Source organism: Lithobates pipiens, unplaced genomic scaffold (assembly GCF_037356315.1).
Source record: "Lithobates pipiens isolate NorthernLeopardFrog02 unplaced genomic scaffold, aLitPip1_a1.2 Scaffold_13, whole genome shotgun sequence".
Lineage (NCBI taxonomy): Eukaryota > Metazoa > Chordata > Amphibia > Anura > Ranidae > Lithobates > Lithobates pipiens.
This window is the reverse complement of record NW_027507718.1, coordinates 21,156,138-21,172,438: the sequence shown is the minus strand read 5'-3', so window position 1 is coordinate 21,172,438 and position 16,301 is coordinate 21,156,138. Positions and strand designations below refer to the sequence as shown.

The 16,301-nt window shown below is 41.1% G+C and overlaps 1 protein-coding gene across 2 annotated transcripts in view; it reads left to right on the top strand.

Annotated features, from left to right (window-relative positions):
• VPS13A (vacuolar protein sorting 13 homolog A) overlaps positions 1–16,301 on the top strand; it is a 327,166-nt gene that overhangs the window by 37,467 nt on the left and 273,398 nt on the right. For both annotated transcript variants that reach the window (XM_077474893.1, XM_077474892.1), the window contains exons 2-7: positions 563–606; positions 2,692–2,734; positions 4,536–4,631; positions 6,797–6,898; positions 7,016–7,125; positions 10,778–10,837. In XM_077474893.1, coding sequence (XP_077331019.1) covers positions 563–606; positions 2,692–2,734; positions 4,536–4,631; positions 6,797–6,898; positions 7,016–7,125; positions 10,778–10,837 — 455 coding nt within the window. The remainder of the gene's footprint in view (positions 1–562; positions 607–2,691; positions 2,735–4,535; positions 4,632–6,796; positions 6,899–7,015; positions 7,126–10,777; positions 10,838–16,301) is intronic.

The following is a 16,301-nucleotide window of genomic DNA, read 5'->3' as shown; positions in this document are numbered from 1 at the left end:
GCAGAGAGGGACCTGTCATCCGCTGGCTCAGCGGAGATCAACGGAGAGCTCTCCCTCTGAGGTGATGGACTCGGTGCAAGCGGATTCGCTTCATCTGAATGAGGCCTAAGGTTTTAATTCCAGCTAGATTGAATGTTGATCCTCCTCTTCTTTTTTTTTTTTTTTTTTTAACTGTGTTTCTGTTCTGTGAACAAAGGGAAATCCGGGTGTTTTAATTTAATTTCTAATTATTAATTGAATTGCTAAGCGAGCGGTTTCCTCATGCCGTTTGGCAGTAGGCATTTTCAGCTTCATTGAGACATATGGACTTATTAGCGCTGCACTGTCTTTTTATATTTTACTGTATGGCATTTGAATGACCCTAAGTGTTTAGCCGCTTCAAAAGGGGTTACTATTATTGTGCTGGTTGTTTTTCTTTATATTCATATGATGGTGAAGAGTGCAGAAAAAATATGCTTTTTTGTTTAAATTTGCTATATTGTTTTTACTTGAGTTCTACCTTCATGCTGTTCCTTTTTATGTGTGAGATTTACATATGCTAAAAAGTATTTTTGTCTTCTAGGCGCTGTAGCACTGAAGAATCTGGAGATTAAAGAAAATGCATTGGTATGGCTAATTTATTTTTATGTTAGGCACAGCTTAAAGTAGATGTTAACCCTCACATATACCCAGTGAAGATAATAGCCTCAGATGATGCACAGAGATGAAACAAATCTCCCTACTTAAGTTTTACTTGTATATCTGCTGTCTTCCCCTCTCTAAACCCTTTCAAAAGTGCAGATCTTGTTAAAAATCCTTCATCTTTCAGCAGTACATAGGGGTGGGTGGGGAGACTGGGTTTACACTGTGTGAGAGCTGATTGGAGGAAAGGGGCACCCACCCCCCTTTCACATAGGCAGAGGAACAAATGAACATGCATTCTGAATAGACAAGCTCAGTGCTTATTTCCCTCTAAGCTCCCTCCCCGACACAAATTTTCAGCTCATGTTACCTCATATGTGGGAGATCTAGTGACTCATGCTGATGAGAGGAATGAAGCACCAGACAGAAACAACACTTAGAGCTTTGGAGAGAGACAAGTAAACACTACAGATATACGTGCTTAGTTCAAATTTCATGAATGCGGTTTACAACCACTTTAAGTGTCAAAAGAAATCATTGATATACTTTGTATTATATTTATGTAACTATTGTAAGCCTCCTTTAAAAGCCTAGCTATAGCATAGAAAGTAAAATTGTACTTGTATGTTTTAATCGGTGTAACGTTACTGTTTATTTGTCAGGGAACAGCAGAAGAGATTTATTTGGTTTGGATTCTTTTTATTACTTTTCGACTCATTACCATTTCATATTTGTAGAAGATGGTTCCACAAATCCCAACCTGGAACCACTGCCTGTACATTTGTAGTGACTCACTGTAAAACCGGAAATTTTTTGCTGATAAATCTAGTTCTAGAAAAGATTAGGTTACATGCCCACATATTGTTAAAGTTGTTGTAAACCTCAGACATGAAATATGAACAAAGCATATCTCTATAGTGTGTACTTATCTCCAATTAGGAGCACCAAGTGTAATTTCTGTCCGACGCCTTGTTTCTCTGCTATCAGCATGAATCACTTCTGACAAGTGTTCTTGACACCAAGAGAAAAAAAGGTGACAGGTGAAAGGTGAGCTCTAGCATATTGACAACCCTCAGCTCTATTCCTGTGTGCTGTGTGAAGGGGGGTGTGCCCCTTCCCTCCAATCAGCTCTGAGAGCTCTCACTGATGTAACTTCTGCTCTCTGCCCTCTGCTTTTCAGAACTGAGAGATCATGTGTAAATTCTGCACTTTGAACGGATGTAGAGAAGAGAAGACTTCCGAGGGTTTTTAGGGTTTTGAAATTGGCTGCTTTTTTCATGAGGACAGTGTTACGCCCTCATCCAGACTTTTTGCCAAAAGTGGTTTCGGGTTTTCACCTGAACCAAGATATTGTCCTACCATTGTTTTTTCCAAAACCATGTTCCAGGGAAGAAAGGTCACTACATTGTCTTGATGTGGTTAGAGCAGTGAAAATCTATTTAAAGGCAACTGCTCAGATTCGTAAGACTGATGTCTAATTTATTCTGCCAAAAGGGCCTAAGAAAGGACAGGCTGCATTGAAATCTACTGTCGATAAGTGGATTCGGCAAGTTATAATTCAAACTTATAATTTTAAGGGGAAAGATTCCCCCTTTTCAAGTTAAGGCGCACTCTACCAGGGCGGTTAGTGCTTCTTGGGCAGTGCGTCATCAGGTCTCCATGGCTCAGATCTGTAAGGCCACAACTTATTCTTCAGTGCATACATTCACAAAATTTTATCAGGTGGATGTAAGGAGCTATAAGGATATTGCCTTCAGGCGCAGTGTGCTGCAGGCAGCAGTATAGGTCCTCAAGTCTGGGGGTACCCTCTGGGTTGTGTCTCCCTCCCCTCAAGTAGCATTGCTATGGGACTTCCCGTTAAGTAATTACTTAAGGCTCTGTGTCCCATGATGTACGATAAATAAAATAGGATTTTTATAAGATTACCTGTAAAATCCTTTTTTTGTTCCCCTAGATATAAACAACCAATCAACCCTTGCAGTATATGTGGAGTCCCACTGCAAGGGAACATCTTTTAGTTGCCCGAAGTTGGGCTTTAAGCTGAAGTAATGGTTATCGTTTTTTTTGCAGAGTCAACTGGATGTGCCTTTTAAAGTGAAAGCCGGGCATATTGGTGAGTTGAAGAAGACTGCCCTATTTTTATTACAAGGACTAGAATGAAATATTGAATTTCACATCAGTTAGTGAGAGTCTCTTGTTTTGCACGTGACAAAGTAAATTCAATCCTTAGTTTTCTTTGAATAACATTGCAATTTATTAAATAGATTAGCAAAAGCATGTCTAATTCTTTAATAAGATGGAATTGGGATGTCCCAGTGGTAAAAATAATTTACATTTTGTTGAAATGGAAATACTGTTATAATGAAAAAATATGGGGGCAAAAATCTCATAGGGGTTTTTATAAGCTGGAGGGCAGTATTTAAAGCAGAGTTCCACCCAAAAGGGGAAGCTCTGTTTGTTCACACCCTCCCCCCCCCCCCCTCCACTGCCACATTTTGACACTTTTTGGGGAGGAGAGGGGAGCAGGTTTTGACAGGTACCCACTCTCACTTCTGGCTAAGATGATCAGCAATCTACGACATTTCCGGGTATTCCTGGCCCCAACAACCCCCCCCCCCCCCCCCCCGCACGCGCTTCCTCTTGGGAAACACACAGGTCCCAGAAGACTTCGGGGCCATTCAGAAAGTGCAGCATAGCTAGAGCATGCGCCGTAGGAAACCGGATTAGCTATGCTTTCCCTTACTTAAAATGCCATTGCCTGCACCTGAAGCTGACATTGCGGGATCCCTGGACAGGTAAGTATCCTTTTATATTAAAAGTCAGCAGCTACGGTATTTTTTTTTTTTTTTACAGACTCTGGCTCCTCTTTAAAGTGGTGTAGGATATAATGTATGGCACAATTAACACAAAGGACCTCCCACCTATTTCCTACAGTTTCTCTGCTCCTCCCAAATATACGATAACTACATTATAAAGCTTTACTTGTAATGCAGTGCACATATTTATGACTTCCAAAGTGGGGTGACGCACAAAGTGTTGCTATTTTCCAAACGCATGTTTTTTTTGTTTTGTTTTTTACCTTGTTTTGATTTTATTAACTGATGGGTGAGTTTTAAATGATTCAGTTTTGGCTAACAAGTGTTTCCCAGTGCAGTCATTTGGATTCTTGCTTCCTTTTCCAACTTTTCTTTTAAAATGTTTTACATTTATGACATCCACTATATCCAGAACTGAAGTATTGAAAACTCAGTCTTCTTTACCAGTGTTTGGCCCATTGTTAATTGTATCTGCTGCGCACAATTCCCTTGTATTGATGGCAAATAATTTTGCTTTTTAAAGTCCCATGCATTTGTGTAGAAAGCAGGTCCAGGTGTAAAGATTTTTCCAATAGTTGATGGTTAATGGAAAATTAATGAGTTCAGCACTGTAAAGAAAGAAGCTTTTTTTTTTTTTTTTTTTTTTTTTTTTTCTCCCCCCTCTTTTACTCCCCCTTCTCTCTTTTCTAAGCTCCTCAAGTCTCCTATGGCAAATAAAATTAGCAGTTTCCTCTCATGTCATATTCCAGTTTATGCTACTCAGTTCCGCACTGATTTCATAATCATCGATCGATCTCTTGTATTCTTCTATATTGTTTAATTGGTGCTTGTTATTTGGTGTGGCCAACTTGGTCACCTGATAGACAATTTTGTATTTATGGCTGTACATGTTATGTTTATTTCATTGTGTGGTTTTGTGGTAACTGCTGTTGATAAATAAACAAAAAAGAAGAAAAAAAAGAAGAGCCAAGGGTCTCTACTAGTAAGATGTTTCTATATGATAGCTAGCTTTTGAAAGAAAACATGTTAGAATAATAATTCTGCATTATTAGAACATTTTATTGTTTCAGTAATCAAACTAGCTTTTGTCTTCTGCAGGAAAACTCGATCTTAAAATCCCTTGGAAAAATCTTTATACGCAACCAGTGGAGGCTGTTCTGGATGGAGTTTACTTATTAATAGTGCCTATTGCTAGTAGGTTTATGGTTTTCATTCTTTGTATGCTTACCAGTAAAAGGTGTGTGGGCTGGTCAAAAAGGCAGTATTCATATATAAATACTGAATATTAAATAGTTTCAGCGTTATTAGGCGACACAGTTAAAAAAAACAAAAAAAACTCCAGTCTAAATGATAATCTGCATGTTGGTGGAGGATCTAATATGTGTTGAAATATAATTTTTTATTAATTGTTTATGGTTACTAGCGAAAACTCCCAAAACCCTGATATGTTTAGCTCCCATTCACACCGGTGCGGCTTTGAAATTGCGCTACTATAGTGCAATTTCAAAGCCACACAGTGCGATTTTTCACTGCTGGTATCATTGTGGTTTGCGACTTCATTTAACAGAAGTCTATGGAAGTCTCAGTGAAATTGGTAAAAAGTAGTACAGGAACCCTTTTCATAATCGCTGCAACTTGAACGGTTCCATTGCCAGCAATGGGGTGTGACTTATAATTCGATTTGGAACTGTCAAAGTTGCACCAGTTTGAATGGGGACTTAGTGTCCATGCTTTATTTAACCGCTTAACCCAAATCACCGTGCCTGTACGTCGATACTTTGATGCTAAATACCGTTGTGGCAACAGCCTAGCTGCCATAAAACAGGTATTTTCAGGAACAGCTTGTGGTTCTCTTTAACATAAAAGTGGTCTCTGCGCGGATTTGCCACAAGATCACTTTTATCGGGGGAGGGAGAGGGCCCCCCGCCGTGCTCCGGTAGACTCCGCCGCTTATCGGAGCCGATGGCTGTGGCCTTTGCCCTCTGAGTCTGGATGCCGAGTGAGGGAAAGATGGTCCCCACTCGGCTCCATAACATTAGAGGGTGGAAGCGACCTCAAACGTATCTTCCACCCAAATGGTCTTAAAGAGGATTTTTTTTTTAATTATTATTACATTTTAGTGTAAATGTGAGATCGGATATCTTTTTGACCCCAAATCTCACATTTTAAGAGGTCCTGTCATGCTTTTTTTCTATTACAAAGGATGTTTACATTCCTTGTAATAGGAATAAAAGTGACCCATTTTTTATTTTTATTTTTTTAAACGGATAGTGTAAAAAAATAAAAAGTAAAATAAAAAAAATATTTCTTTTAAAGTGCCATGTCCCGCCGAGCTGGTGCGCAGAAGCGAAAGTAGTAGCGCCCACATATGAAAACAGTGTTCAAACCACACATGTGAAGTATCGCCACAATCGGTAAAGTGAGAGAAATGAGATGATGGGTATCAATTTACTCGGCGTAACATTATCTTTCACAATATAGAAAAAAATTGAGCTAACTTTACTGTTGTCATCCTCTATTTTCCAATTAAAAAAAGTTTTTTTTTCCCAAAAAAATTGCGGTTGTAATACCGCTGCACAGATACGGTGTGATCTAAAGCATTGCAATGACCGCCATTTTATTCTCTAGGGTGTCTGAAAAAAAAATCTAATGTTTGGGGGTTCCAAGAACTTTTTTTGCAAAAAAAAATGATTTTAAACTTGTAAACAAGTGGTTAAGGTTATATTCCTTATATTTCTCAGCACATTCACATTTTTGATTCAAGTGCACTGTATATGACTGACCGTTAAAGCCAGGACCATTTTATTACATATACTTAAGCCAGGGGTGTATGTACAGGGATCACAAATGCAGCCTGGCCCCATGCTCTATGTGCCCCTGGATAGGAGGGGTGACGGGGGCAACATATAGAGGAACCAATTACCTCCATTTTCCTCCTGCAGCCTTTTAGCAGCTGCAGCAGGAAAACAAAAGGATTGGTTCCTCTCTATGCCCCCCTCCTATCCACCTTCTGCTACAGCGGTTCCTGTGTACTCCCTTGACCCCCCACTTCACCCCTGCTGGGTTTCCCCCTCCCCTCTTCCACCAGCTGCTATGGGGGACCTGTTAGGATGGAGAGCGGGAAAGGGGCCAGTATATGTACAGTTTACGACCCCCTTCCTTGTCTTAGACCCGTTTTCACACTGGGGCGTTGTGGGTGTTAGCAGTAAAGCGCCGCTAGTTTTAGGCATCCCATGTGTGTGCAGATCACCCTCAGAGAAGCAAAGTTTGACACTTTAAAGTAGTAGTTGTATGCTCTAAATTATGTATGTGTGTTTATACCTACTGTCAGTCCTCAATTGGTGCATATTTCTTTTCAGGTATTAAATATGATGCTGAAAAAGAAGAAAAACAGTTTTTGGAAGCAAAGCAACGGGAGCTTCAACGCATTGAAGAGGCCAAACAGAAAGTGGCGGACCAGGGTATGTAAATGTCTTCTGTGTTCAGATGGTATTTTTATACATCGGTGAGATGTTTCCCTTTTATGTCATGTTGTACTGTGCTGATTGATCTGTTTCTTGTTTTTTGTTTACATGAAGAAAAGCCAAAGGAAGAAAAACAGGATACATTTGTAGAGAAATTAGTAACGCAGGTTATCAAAAACCTTCAAGTGAAGATCTCCAATATTCATGTCCGCTATGAAGATGATGTGAGTAAACAAAGTTGAAGCGGGGGATAAGTAGAAAAGGTTACTTTTGATTGATTTGTATGCAGTACGTACATCAATATTGCATTTTATTTATTATAATATAGATATCAGCTTATATCTAGCAAAAACGGGGACAGGGAAGTGGGACTTTAAATGAAGCACATAGATACTAATTGAAGGTTTTAATATGTATAAAAATTGAATGTCAATAACAAGGTACATAATGGTAATTATGGTACATGTAAAATCTCCAATACAATTTTATATATATATATATATATATATATATATATATATATATATATATATATATATATATATATATATATATATATATATATATACATGCATGCATACGCATATGGTAGAGTCAAGTATTCACATGGTTTCAAACAATTGATATAGTATAGCACAGTGTTTCTCAACTCCAGTCCTCAAGGCGCCCTAACAGGTCATGTTTTCAGGCTTTCCATTATTTTGCACAGGTGATTTGATCAGTTTGACTTCCTTAGTAATTACCACAGCCGTTTCATCTGAGGGAAATCCTGAAGACATGACCTGCTGGGGTGCCTTGAGGGCTGGAGTTGAGAAACACTGGTATAGCATATAAAAAGTAGCTGGTAGTCGCCAACACATGCCCATCAATGTCACACTGACTTGCAAAAGGGGAGGATGGTGCCATCAATTGGGTGGTCAAGTCGTCCAATATTGGCACCAGAACCAACCCTCCATCCAGCTGCAGGTGAAAGCAACGGCGTCAGTGAGGTGGCGCCGCACGATTGTGACGCTGCACCTCCGGCGCAAAACCAAATGTAGCATAGAAACACATACACACAAACCCCCAGCAAGAAAGTAAAAAATTATAGCAGATCCAGGGAAAAATATTAACCCTATAAAAATTCATTTACTTTATTATCACAGCCTCAGTGTTAAAAGGAAAACAAATTTAAAAATCTTGAATTGGAATTGTTCAGAAATACAATAGTGTTTTCTATACTTCAGCAGTGGCAGTTTCCTTTTTGTTCCCTATATACAGATAAATAAATAAAACAAGTTGTGGCTGTTTAGCTATGCATGGATTCTTGCTCTTAGTACAGAAATCTGCTTTGGGTTGGTTGAGAAGCCCTTAGAGCTCAGCTACACATGAGATTTTAGTAGCAAGAACTTAACCGCTTGCTGACGGATCCGGCCCTTGCAACACAATAAAATCTATGGGTAGCTATCAGCAAATACGTTATTTTTATGCTTCTAGGCAGTTAGAAGTAAGTATTAAGTGTAGCTGAACACTGCTCACTTTATATCTACATCACTAGGAACTTGGGAGTTAAAATGTTTGGAAGCCGTTGAATAATCCAGTCATCTTGTCACTTTTTTTTCTGCTGTCTGTGTTTGAGCTTTTACATAAACAGTTCTTGGTTGGGAAATTACATTTGCAAAGATGATCTATGGGATGCAATATAAATCTTTTGCAAGCCAGAAAAATTACATTCTCCTGTTACACTTCTTACAGCACAGATACTTTTTTCAGATACCCAATTGTTTACTAAATTTACCTAACACTAGTAGCTTACTGAGGGGCACTACATATATAACTTGGGATCATTTATATAATCTTTGCTGTCCACCCAAAACTGAGTTTATTAAAACTAGAGTTGCAATTTGGTGCCGAATCTGAAAATGCAGGATGCGCGAAAACAGAAAATGACAGTTTTTAAAAAAAAATTATATTTTTATTTATAATTGTATTCAACTTTTTAATTATTATCAATTTAAATGAATATGAATTTATTGTTGCCCATTATTGCCATCTTTAGTGCAAGAAAAGCTCAAGAAAAATTCAGTCTGCAGTCTCTGACCATCTCTTGTATCATGTCTGCAATCTCTTATTTAACTGCTTCCAGGCCGTCGTATGATGTCCTTGGATTTGAGCGGTGATATCTGAATGATGTCTGTAACTGCAGACATCATTCAGATATCATCTTTTTCAGGCGGCGATTCCCTACACTATAAGAGAGATGGTAGCAGTTGTTCAGCCACCTGATTGTTCTTACGGGCGGCAAGAGGAGACGTCCCGATGCTTTTCTGGGCTCGCTGCTGCCATCGGCAAACCGGAGAAGGGATCTGCTGGCCCCCGGATGTTAACCATAGAGCTTTCCGGTGGACCAGATGGGCCCCAGAGTCTCTATGATCGTTCGGAGGCCGGGTGTGATGTTATGTGTCAGGCCCAGCCTCTGCATTCGAAAAAATGGTTCCGCCTTTTTTAATTTCAGGCTTTCCAGACTAGAGGTGAGATGTGGGGACTTATTGACCCCAGATCTCACTGTAAAGAGGACCTGTCATGCTAATTCCTATTACAAGATAGGTTTTTTTTTTTTTTAAATGCTAAAAAAGTGTTAAACTAGAAAACTAAAAGTAAAATTAACAATAAGAAAAAAAATTATAATGCGCCCCTGTCCCCATGTGCTTGCACGCAGAAGCAAACGCATACGTAAGTTGCGCCCACATATGTAAACTGTGTTCAAATCGCATGTGAGGTATCGACACAAACGTTAGAGCAAGAGCAATAATTATAGCCCTAAACCTTCTCTGTAACTCAAAACATGTAACCAGTATAAGCGTTGCCTATGGGGATTTTTACATACTTTTTCATGTTTAAAAAAATAATAATTACTGCGCAAATACCATGCGAGATAAAAAGCTACAATGACTGACATTTTATTCTCTAGGGCCTCTGCTAAAAATGTTTTATAATGTTTGGGGGTTCTATGTAATTTTTTAGCAAAAAAAAAAAATGATGATTTTTGCATGCAGGAGAAAAATTTCAGAATTGGCCTGGTAGGCAAGTGGTTAAACTTAAACACACTGCTAATAATAATAGCAATCACCAGTGACTGTCTGATGCAGCTTTACCAGTGCCCAGATCATAGTGGCGATCTCCCACTGTGTAATGGAACTGGATTTGAATTTCCCCGTACTGGGCAGCTGCAGTAACAAAATCCCGTCTCCTATGATGTACTTCACACTGATTCAGTTTCCCGGCATTGGATCTGTGTACCGTCTATCACAGGAGGCAGGACATTGTTACAGTCTGGGAGAAACAATTCAACTCCATGACTCGGGGAGATCACATCTCTGCGAGAGGGGGAGGAGGAGGAGGAGGAGAGAGGGGAGGACTCTGAATGAGCCGCCAGGATGACACCCCTGCAATGTGTGGCACCTGGGGAGGCCCGCCTCATTTTCGGTGCCATTATCGGCATCTTTTCTTCTTTTGGCCGCATGGCGATAAGTTTTCGGCCAATATATTTTGGCGGCGGAAATTTCGGTGTGCGCTTCTAATTAAAAGCAGTGTGTAGCTGTGGCAAATGCTATTCTCAGAAGTCTCTGATGCAAGTGGCAATTGTCAGATTCCAAGCCAACATAGTAGTTCCAGGACATGGGCTTAATTCTCAGTGAAGCCAAAAAGTTTCTGCCTCATTGCCCCGGAAATTGAATGTGGTCCAGATTAAAAAAAAAAAAAAGCTAGTAATTTGTACATTATGAAGTCATTTAATATCGGTTTAGTAAATGTACCCATATTACATGACCCAATGTTGTATGTTTCGAGCAGCGCAGATTTATAATGTATAATATTCAATTTTTTTTTTTTTTGTAGATCACAAATCCTCAGTGTCCGCTCTCATTTGGTGTTTCACTTCAAAACCTCAGTTTGCAGGTAAGACCAGAAAACACATTGCATGCTAAACAGAAAAGCTTGCTATCTTTTGGTCTGTGTCTCATTTCCTATTTAAACATTTGATAAGATAAGGCACTATATGCATCTATCGTCATTTTATTGACTATCTATCAACAAAATGTAATAATGGTTGGCATTTGTGGCAAACTGTGAGCTACATATCTTTTCTATAACTGTGTAAGCTTTCATGAAAGAAGAATAGCTTTCTACTGAACCACACGTTTATTTTGTACGTTTTTTTTTTCTCTAAAAAATGTGTTCCTGAAACAAATTAGGTGTTTGACTTGCTTATCAGGTACCAGTGTTTACGATCTATCAAAACTGGATGCAATATTAGTCTTGTTTTAATCTGATTTAAATTGGCATTGCATGTTGCCCGTGATGCATTTAAGGAAAGTATCCATTTTTTTTCTGAATGTGGTTGATTGGAATGAAGCCCTTACTTGACAGACGGCAAGTTTAACTCCCAGAATAGTGGCAAATAGGTATTCTGCAAACAGTGTCTATCTCTACAGGATATATGCTGTACTTGGGAAAACTTTAAATTGCTTTTACATGGTATTTTAAAAGCATTCTAGACAATGAATATAATCCAGCAATATGCTTGCAATGCTAATATACGTAAGTTGTGTCTGTAATTTTCTTTTTGTCAGAATATGTATTATTCAGATTTTTTAATAGTATAGCCAAATTCCTTTTCCAATACCATCTAGATTGTGTTTATTTTGGATACATCCACTTATTGTCAACAATTGAGTTTGACTGAGAAATGACTTTGGGGTTGAATTACTAAAACTGAAGAGTGCAAAATCTGGTGCAGAAACCAGTCGGCTTCCAGGTTTTTTGCCAAAACCTGAAGTGGTTTCATGAAATTTTGACCTAAGCACATATATCTTTAGTGTTTACTTGTCTCTCTCCAAAGCTGTTGTTCCTCTGTTATCAGCATGAGTCACTTCTGACAAGTTTTCCGACACTTGCGATAACAGCAGTTGAAAATTTGTGTTGGGGAGGAAGCTTAGAAGGATATTAGTTGGGAGCTTGTCTATTCAGTTTACAGGTCTGTATGTTCCTTGGTTCCTCTGCCTATGTGGAGGGGGGTGTGTGCCTTTCCTCCAATCAGCTCTCACAGTGTAAGCCCAGACTCCCCACCCACTGCTGAAAGAGGAAGAAAGATTTGTAACAGGATCTGCACTTTACAAAGAGTGTAGAAAGGGTTAGACAGCAGATATACAAGTAAAACTTGGGTAGCAGGATTTGTTAAATCTCTGTGTATCATGTGACGGTTTAAAACCACTTTAATTGAACAAGCTGAAGTTAAAAGTTGATTGGCTACCATTCACAGATAAACCAGATTTTTCACTCTCTAGCTTTAATAAAATCAATCGCTTTGGGGCAAAATTAAATATATGCACTTGCTTAGGCTTCATGTACACATTTTTCAACCTCTCCTGAACGATTTAACTTGACAGCTACAAACCAGTGTCCATTTAGCCAAGTATACATGCCGTGTTTAGTCACACTTAGCCGCGTTTACGTCTAGAAGCGTTTGAAAAAAAAATATATATATATTTTTTTTTGTTAACATGAAAAACGTCTGTAAACAAAATGTTGCTAAATGTGAGTTACCGCATTTAGCAGCATTTACAAGCTGTTATAGGCATCTGACATTTCAGATGCCTCTGAACATTCGTCTGAACACATTTTTTGCGTTCCACAAAAAAGCTTCTAAACCAACTGCCTAGAAACTACTATAAATGACCCTGTGTAAATGTACTGATAAGATAACATAGAGGAGAGTTCAGGGCCAGCTGAAAAAAATGCCCAACTGCTCCTAAACCTTACCAGCCGCCGTGTACATGAGGCCTTGGAGGTATCATAATCATTTCAATTTTACAATTGTAATATTTCTGCAGTATTTTGGAAACTATATTCAAATTGTGATGGTGTTGTGGTAGAGGTCACTTTTTTATTAAATGAAAAAGTTCTCAACCCATAGCACTTACATTTTGAGAAGTCACTGTTTTCTAACACACACACACACACACACACACACACACACACACCATGAAAAGCAGACAGATGGACCGCAAACATAGATGATAGCCACTGGCTTTCTAAACACAAAGGAAGTGGGGTGCAAAAACCAGTTAGAATTTGCCACCCTAGTGCACAGATCTCACTTTCCACTATCGGTAGCATCAGTGACATCTTCACTCCCATGCCCACAACACACAGCTAGATAGTGAGATCTGAAACCCATCACATAACTCCCAGCCCAATATCTATGACACCAGCTGAATGACTGGTCAGGCCATACACTTGTGTGGTTGTCTAGCTCTGTACCTCCTCCCCACTCATGTGTCTGTGTCTCTAGTGATTAAGAGGTTAATCTTTCATTCTCTTTCATGCAGAGCCTGTTACCTCTCTTACACAAAATGGTTTTATATAAATCGTATTAAAGTGGCTCTCCACAAAGTGCTGTGATGCATTTATACTCTAAAGTGATGTCCAAATAGACGTCCATAAATCAAATGTGAATCATAAATCAGTCTCTTGGCACATGCGAAATGAGATTCTTCTATAATCAGATATCTTCTAAATGTGTGTTTGTCACTCACCAGGAGAAATTGACACCTAAAATTATAAGGAGGTCAAATATCTCCATTCACTTTATGGACAACACCATCCAGATGTAATGCAACTGTCAACTCTCTCTCTCTGGTCAAATGACAGATCCTCTTCATGCTGGAGCATCAATCTGAAATGCTCATTCACCAGATACAAATTGCATAAAGTTGTGTTCAAATCACATCAACATAGATGAGGATTCGACTTTGGAGGTGACTTCCATTAAAGTCTATGGGCACAAGTTGGATAATTTGCTTTGAAAGTAGTACAGGAACCTTTTTTAAAGTCTGAGCGACTTCAGTAGTGCTAATTAAAACAACTCTCATTGACTAACTTAGGATTGCACATGTCATGCAAGAGGGGGGTCTCACAAGTCGGATCTCAAGTCCCGACAGTGTGACCCGGTGGTGTGAGAAATGTTTACATTAGCCTAACCCTGTGATAAGAGTTCTTGAAGCATGGGGAAATTGAAGGCAGATAAAATGTGTTCGTTTTTTTTTTGCTAACATAAATTAAATCCCTGTTAATGTTCAGGGCTCATGCACACTGAACGTTATAAAAACGCCAGTAGCTTTGCAGTGAGTTTTTCCAACGCTTTTGCAATAGTGTTTTTAATGCCGCGTACACACGATCAAACAATCGGGTGGAAAAGTCCGGCAAACTCAAGTCTGCCGGACAATCCCCCCGTGTGTAGCCTCCGGCGGACTTTTTTTTACCCAAAAGTACGGCTGACTTAGAAAGTATTTTTGCACTCCAATCTTCCCGCCGGACTCGCATTTCGGCGGACAATCCGACCGTTAGTATGCCAGTCCGCCGTGTGTTTGAAATGAGCGGACTTTTCCCGCGCGGAGAAAAGTCCACTCATCTTGAGTGCGTCTCTAGGTAGACCGGGCCAGCGAAGAAGGCGTCGCTGGCCCCATCACCTGGTATGGACTTAAAGGGGAACCACAACGCCGAAAAAATCAGCGTGGGGGTCCCCCCCAGGTCTACATCAGACCCTTGTCCGAGCACGCTACCCGGCCGGCCAGGAAAGGGGGGGACGAGCGAGCGCCCCCTCCTGAGCCGTACCAGGCCGCGTGCCCTCAACATGGGGGGGTGCCTTGGGGAAGGGGGGGGCGCGCGGCCCCCCCACCCCAAAGCACCTTGTCCCCATGTTGATGAGGACAAGGGCCTCTTCCCGACAACCCTGGCCGTTGGTTGTCGGGGTCTGCGGGCGGGGGCTTATCGGATACCGGCCCCCCACCCTATGTGAATGAGTATGGGGTACAATGTACCCCTACCCATTCACCTGTAAAAAAAAAAAAAGTAAAAAAAAACACAACACACAAGGGTTAAAATAGTTTATTGCACAGCTCCGGGGGTCTTCTTCCGTCTGCGGGGGTCTTCTCACCGGACTCCTCCGCTATCTTCTGCTAGCTCTTTTACTAGCAGAGGAGCCCGGCTTTCTTCTTCGCCGCCGCCCTCTTCTTCCGACTTCGGGGGTCTTGTCCCCCTCTTCGGTTCTTCTTGCCGGGCCACCGCGCCTTCTTCTAGCTCTTTTACAGGCGGTGGCCCGGTCTTCTGTCGCCGCTTTCGCCGTCTTCTGTTCTTCTCTTCAGATGTTGCCTCGTCGCATCCTCTGCTCACAATGGCACGGACGCGACACGCGGCTACTTATTTAGGGACATCACCGGATGATGTCCCCGCCCATTATGGTGTCAAAGTCCCAGAGGATGCTGGGACTGCGACGTCATAATAAGCGGGGACATCATCCAGCGATGTCCCTATATAAGTCGCCGCGCGCCTTGTCCCCACCATTGTGAGCAGAGAGAGTGACGAGGCAACATCTGAAGAGAAGAACAGAAGGCGGCGACAGAAGATCGGGCCACCGCCTGTAAAAGAGCTAGAAGAAGGCGCGGTGGCCCGGCAAGAAGAACTGAAGAGGGGGACAAGACCCTCGAAGAGGGGGACAAGACCCCCGAAGTCGGAAGAAGAGGGCAGCGGCGAGGAAGAAAGCCAGGCTCCTCCGCTAGCAAAGCGCTAGAAGAAGATAGCGGAGGAGTCCGGCGAGAAGACCCCCGAAGACGCAAGGCACCCCCCCATGTTGAGGGCAGGCAGCCTGGTACGGCTCAGGAGGGGAGGGGGGCGCTCGCTCGTCCCCCCTTTTCTGGCCGGCCGGGTAGCGTGCTCGGATAAGGGTCTGATGTGGACCTGGGGGGGGGGGGGGCCCACGCCGATTTTTTTCGGTGTTCGGGTTCCCCTTTAAGTCCATACCAGGTGGCGGGGCCAGAGACGTCTCCTTCGCGGGCCCCGCCTACCTGGAGACGCTCTCAAAATGAGCGGACTTTCCTCTGCGTGTGTGGGCGAGTCCGTTCATTTCAAAAGTACGGCGGATAGTCCGGCGGACTTAGTACGCTGTATTAGTCCGCTGAAAAAGTGCCGTGTGTGGGCAAGTAGCCCGTTCGGAAAGTCCGGCGGGAAGTCCGCTACGTGTGTACGCGGCATTAGCTTTTTTTTTTTTCAATTAGTCAAAAATGTTAATTGCTCGTAAGCCATGTTTTTTAACGTTTATCAGCGGTTACCAAAACAGCCAAAAACATTTGATAACAGCCTATGTGTGCGTGGACACATAGAATAACATGCTGGAGAGTTTGACTGTAGGAAAATAAAAGTCTTGAAGCTGAAAACAGCAACTGTAAAAACATCCCGTGTGCATGAAGTACAGTTATCAATTTTTTATATGCAGGTGATATTTATTTTTACTCTGCTTAGTATTTTTAAAATTCAGTACATGTATAATATGTGTGTGACTGGAAGTGCAAACTTTTTTTTTTTT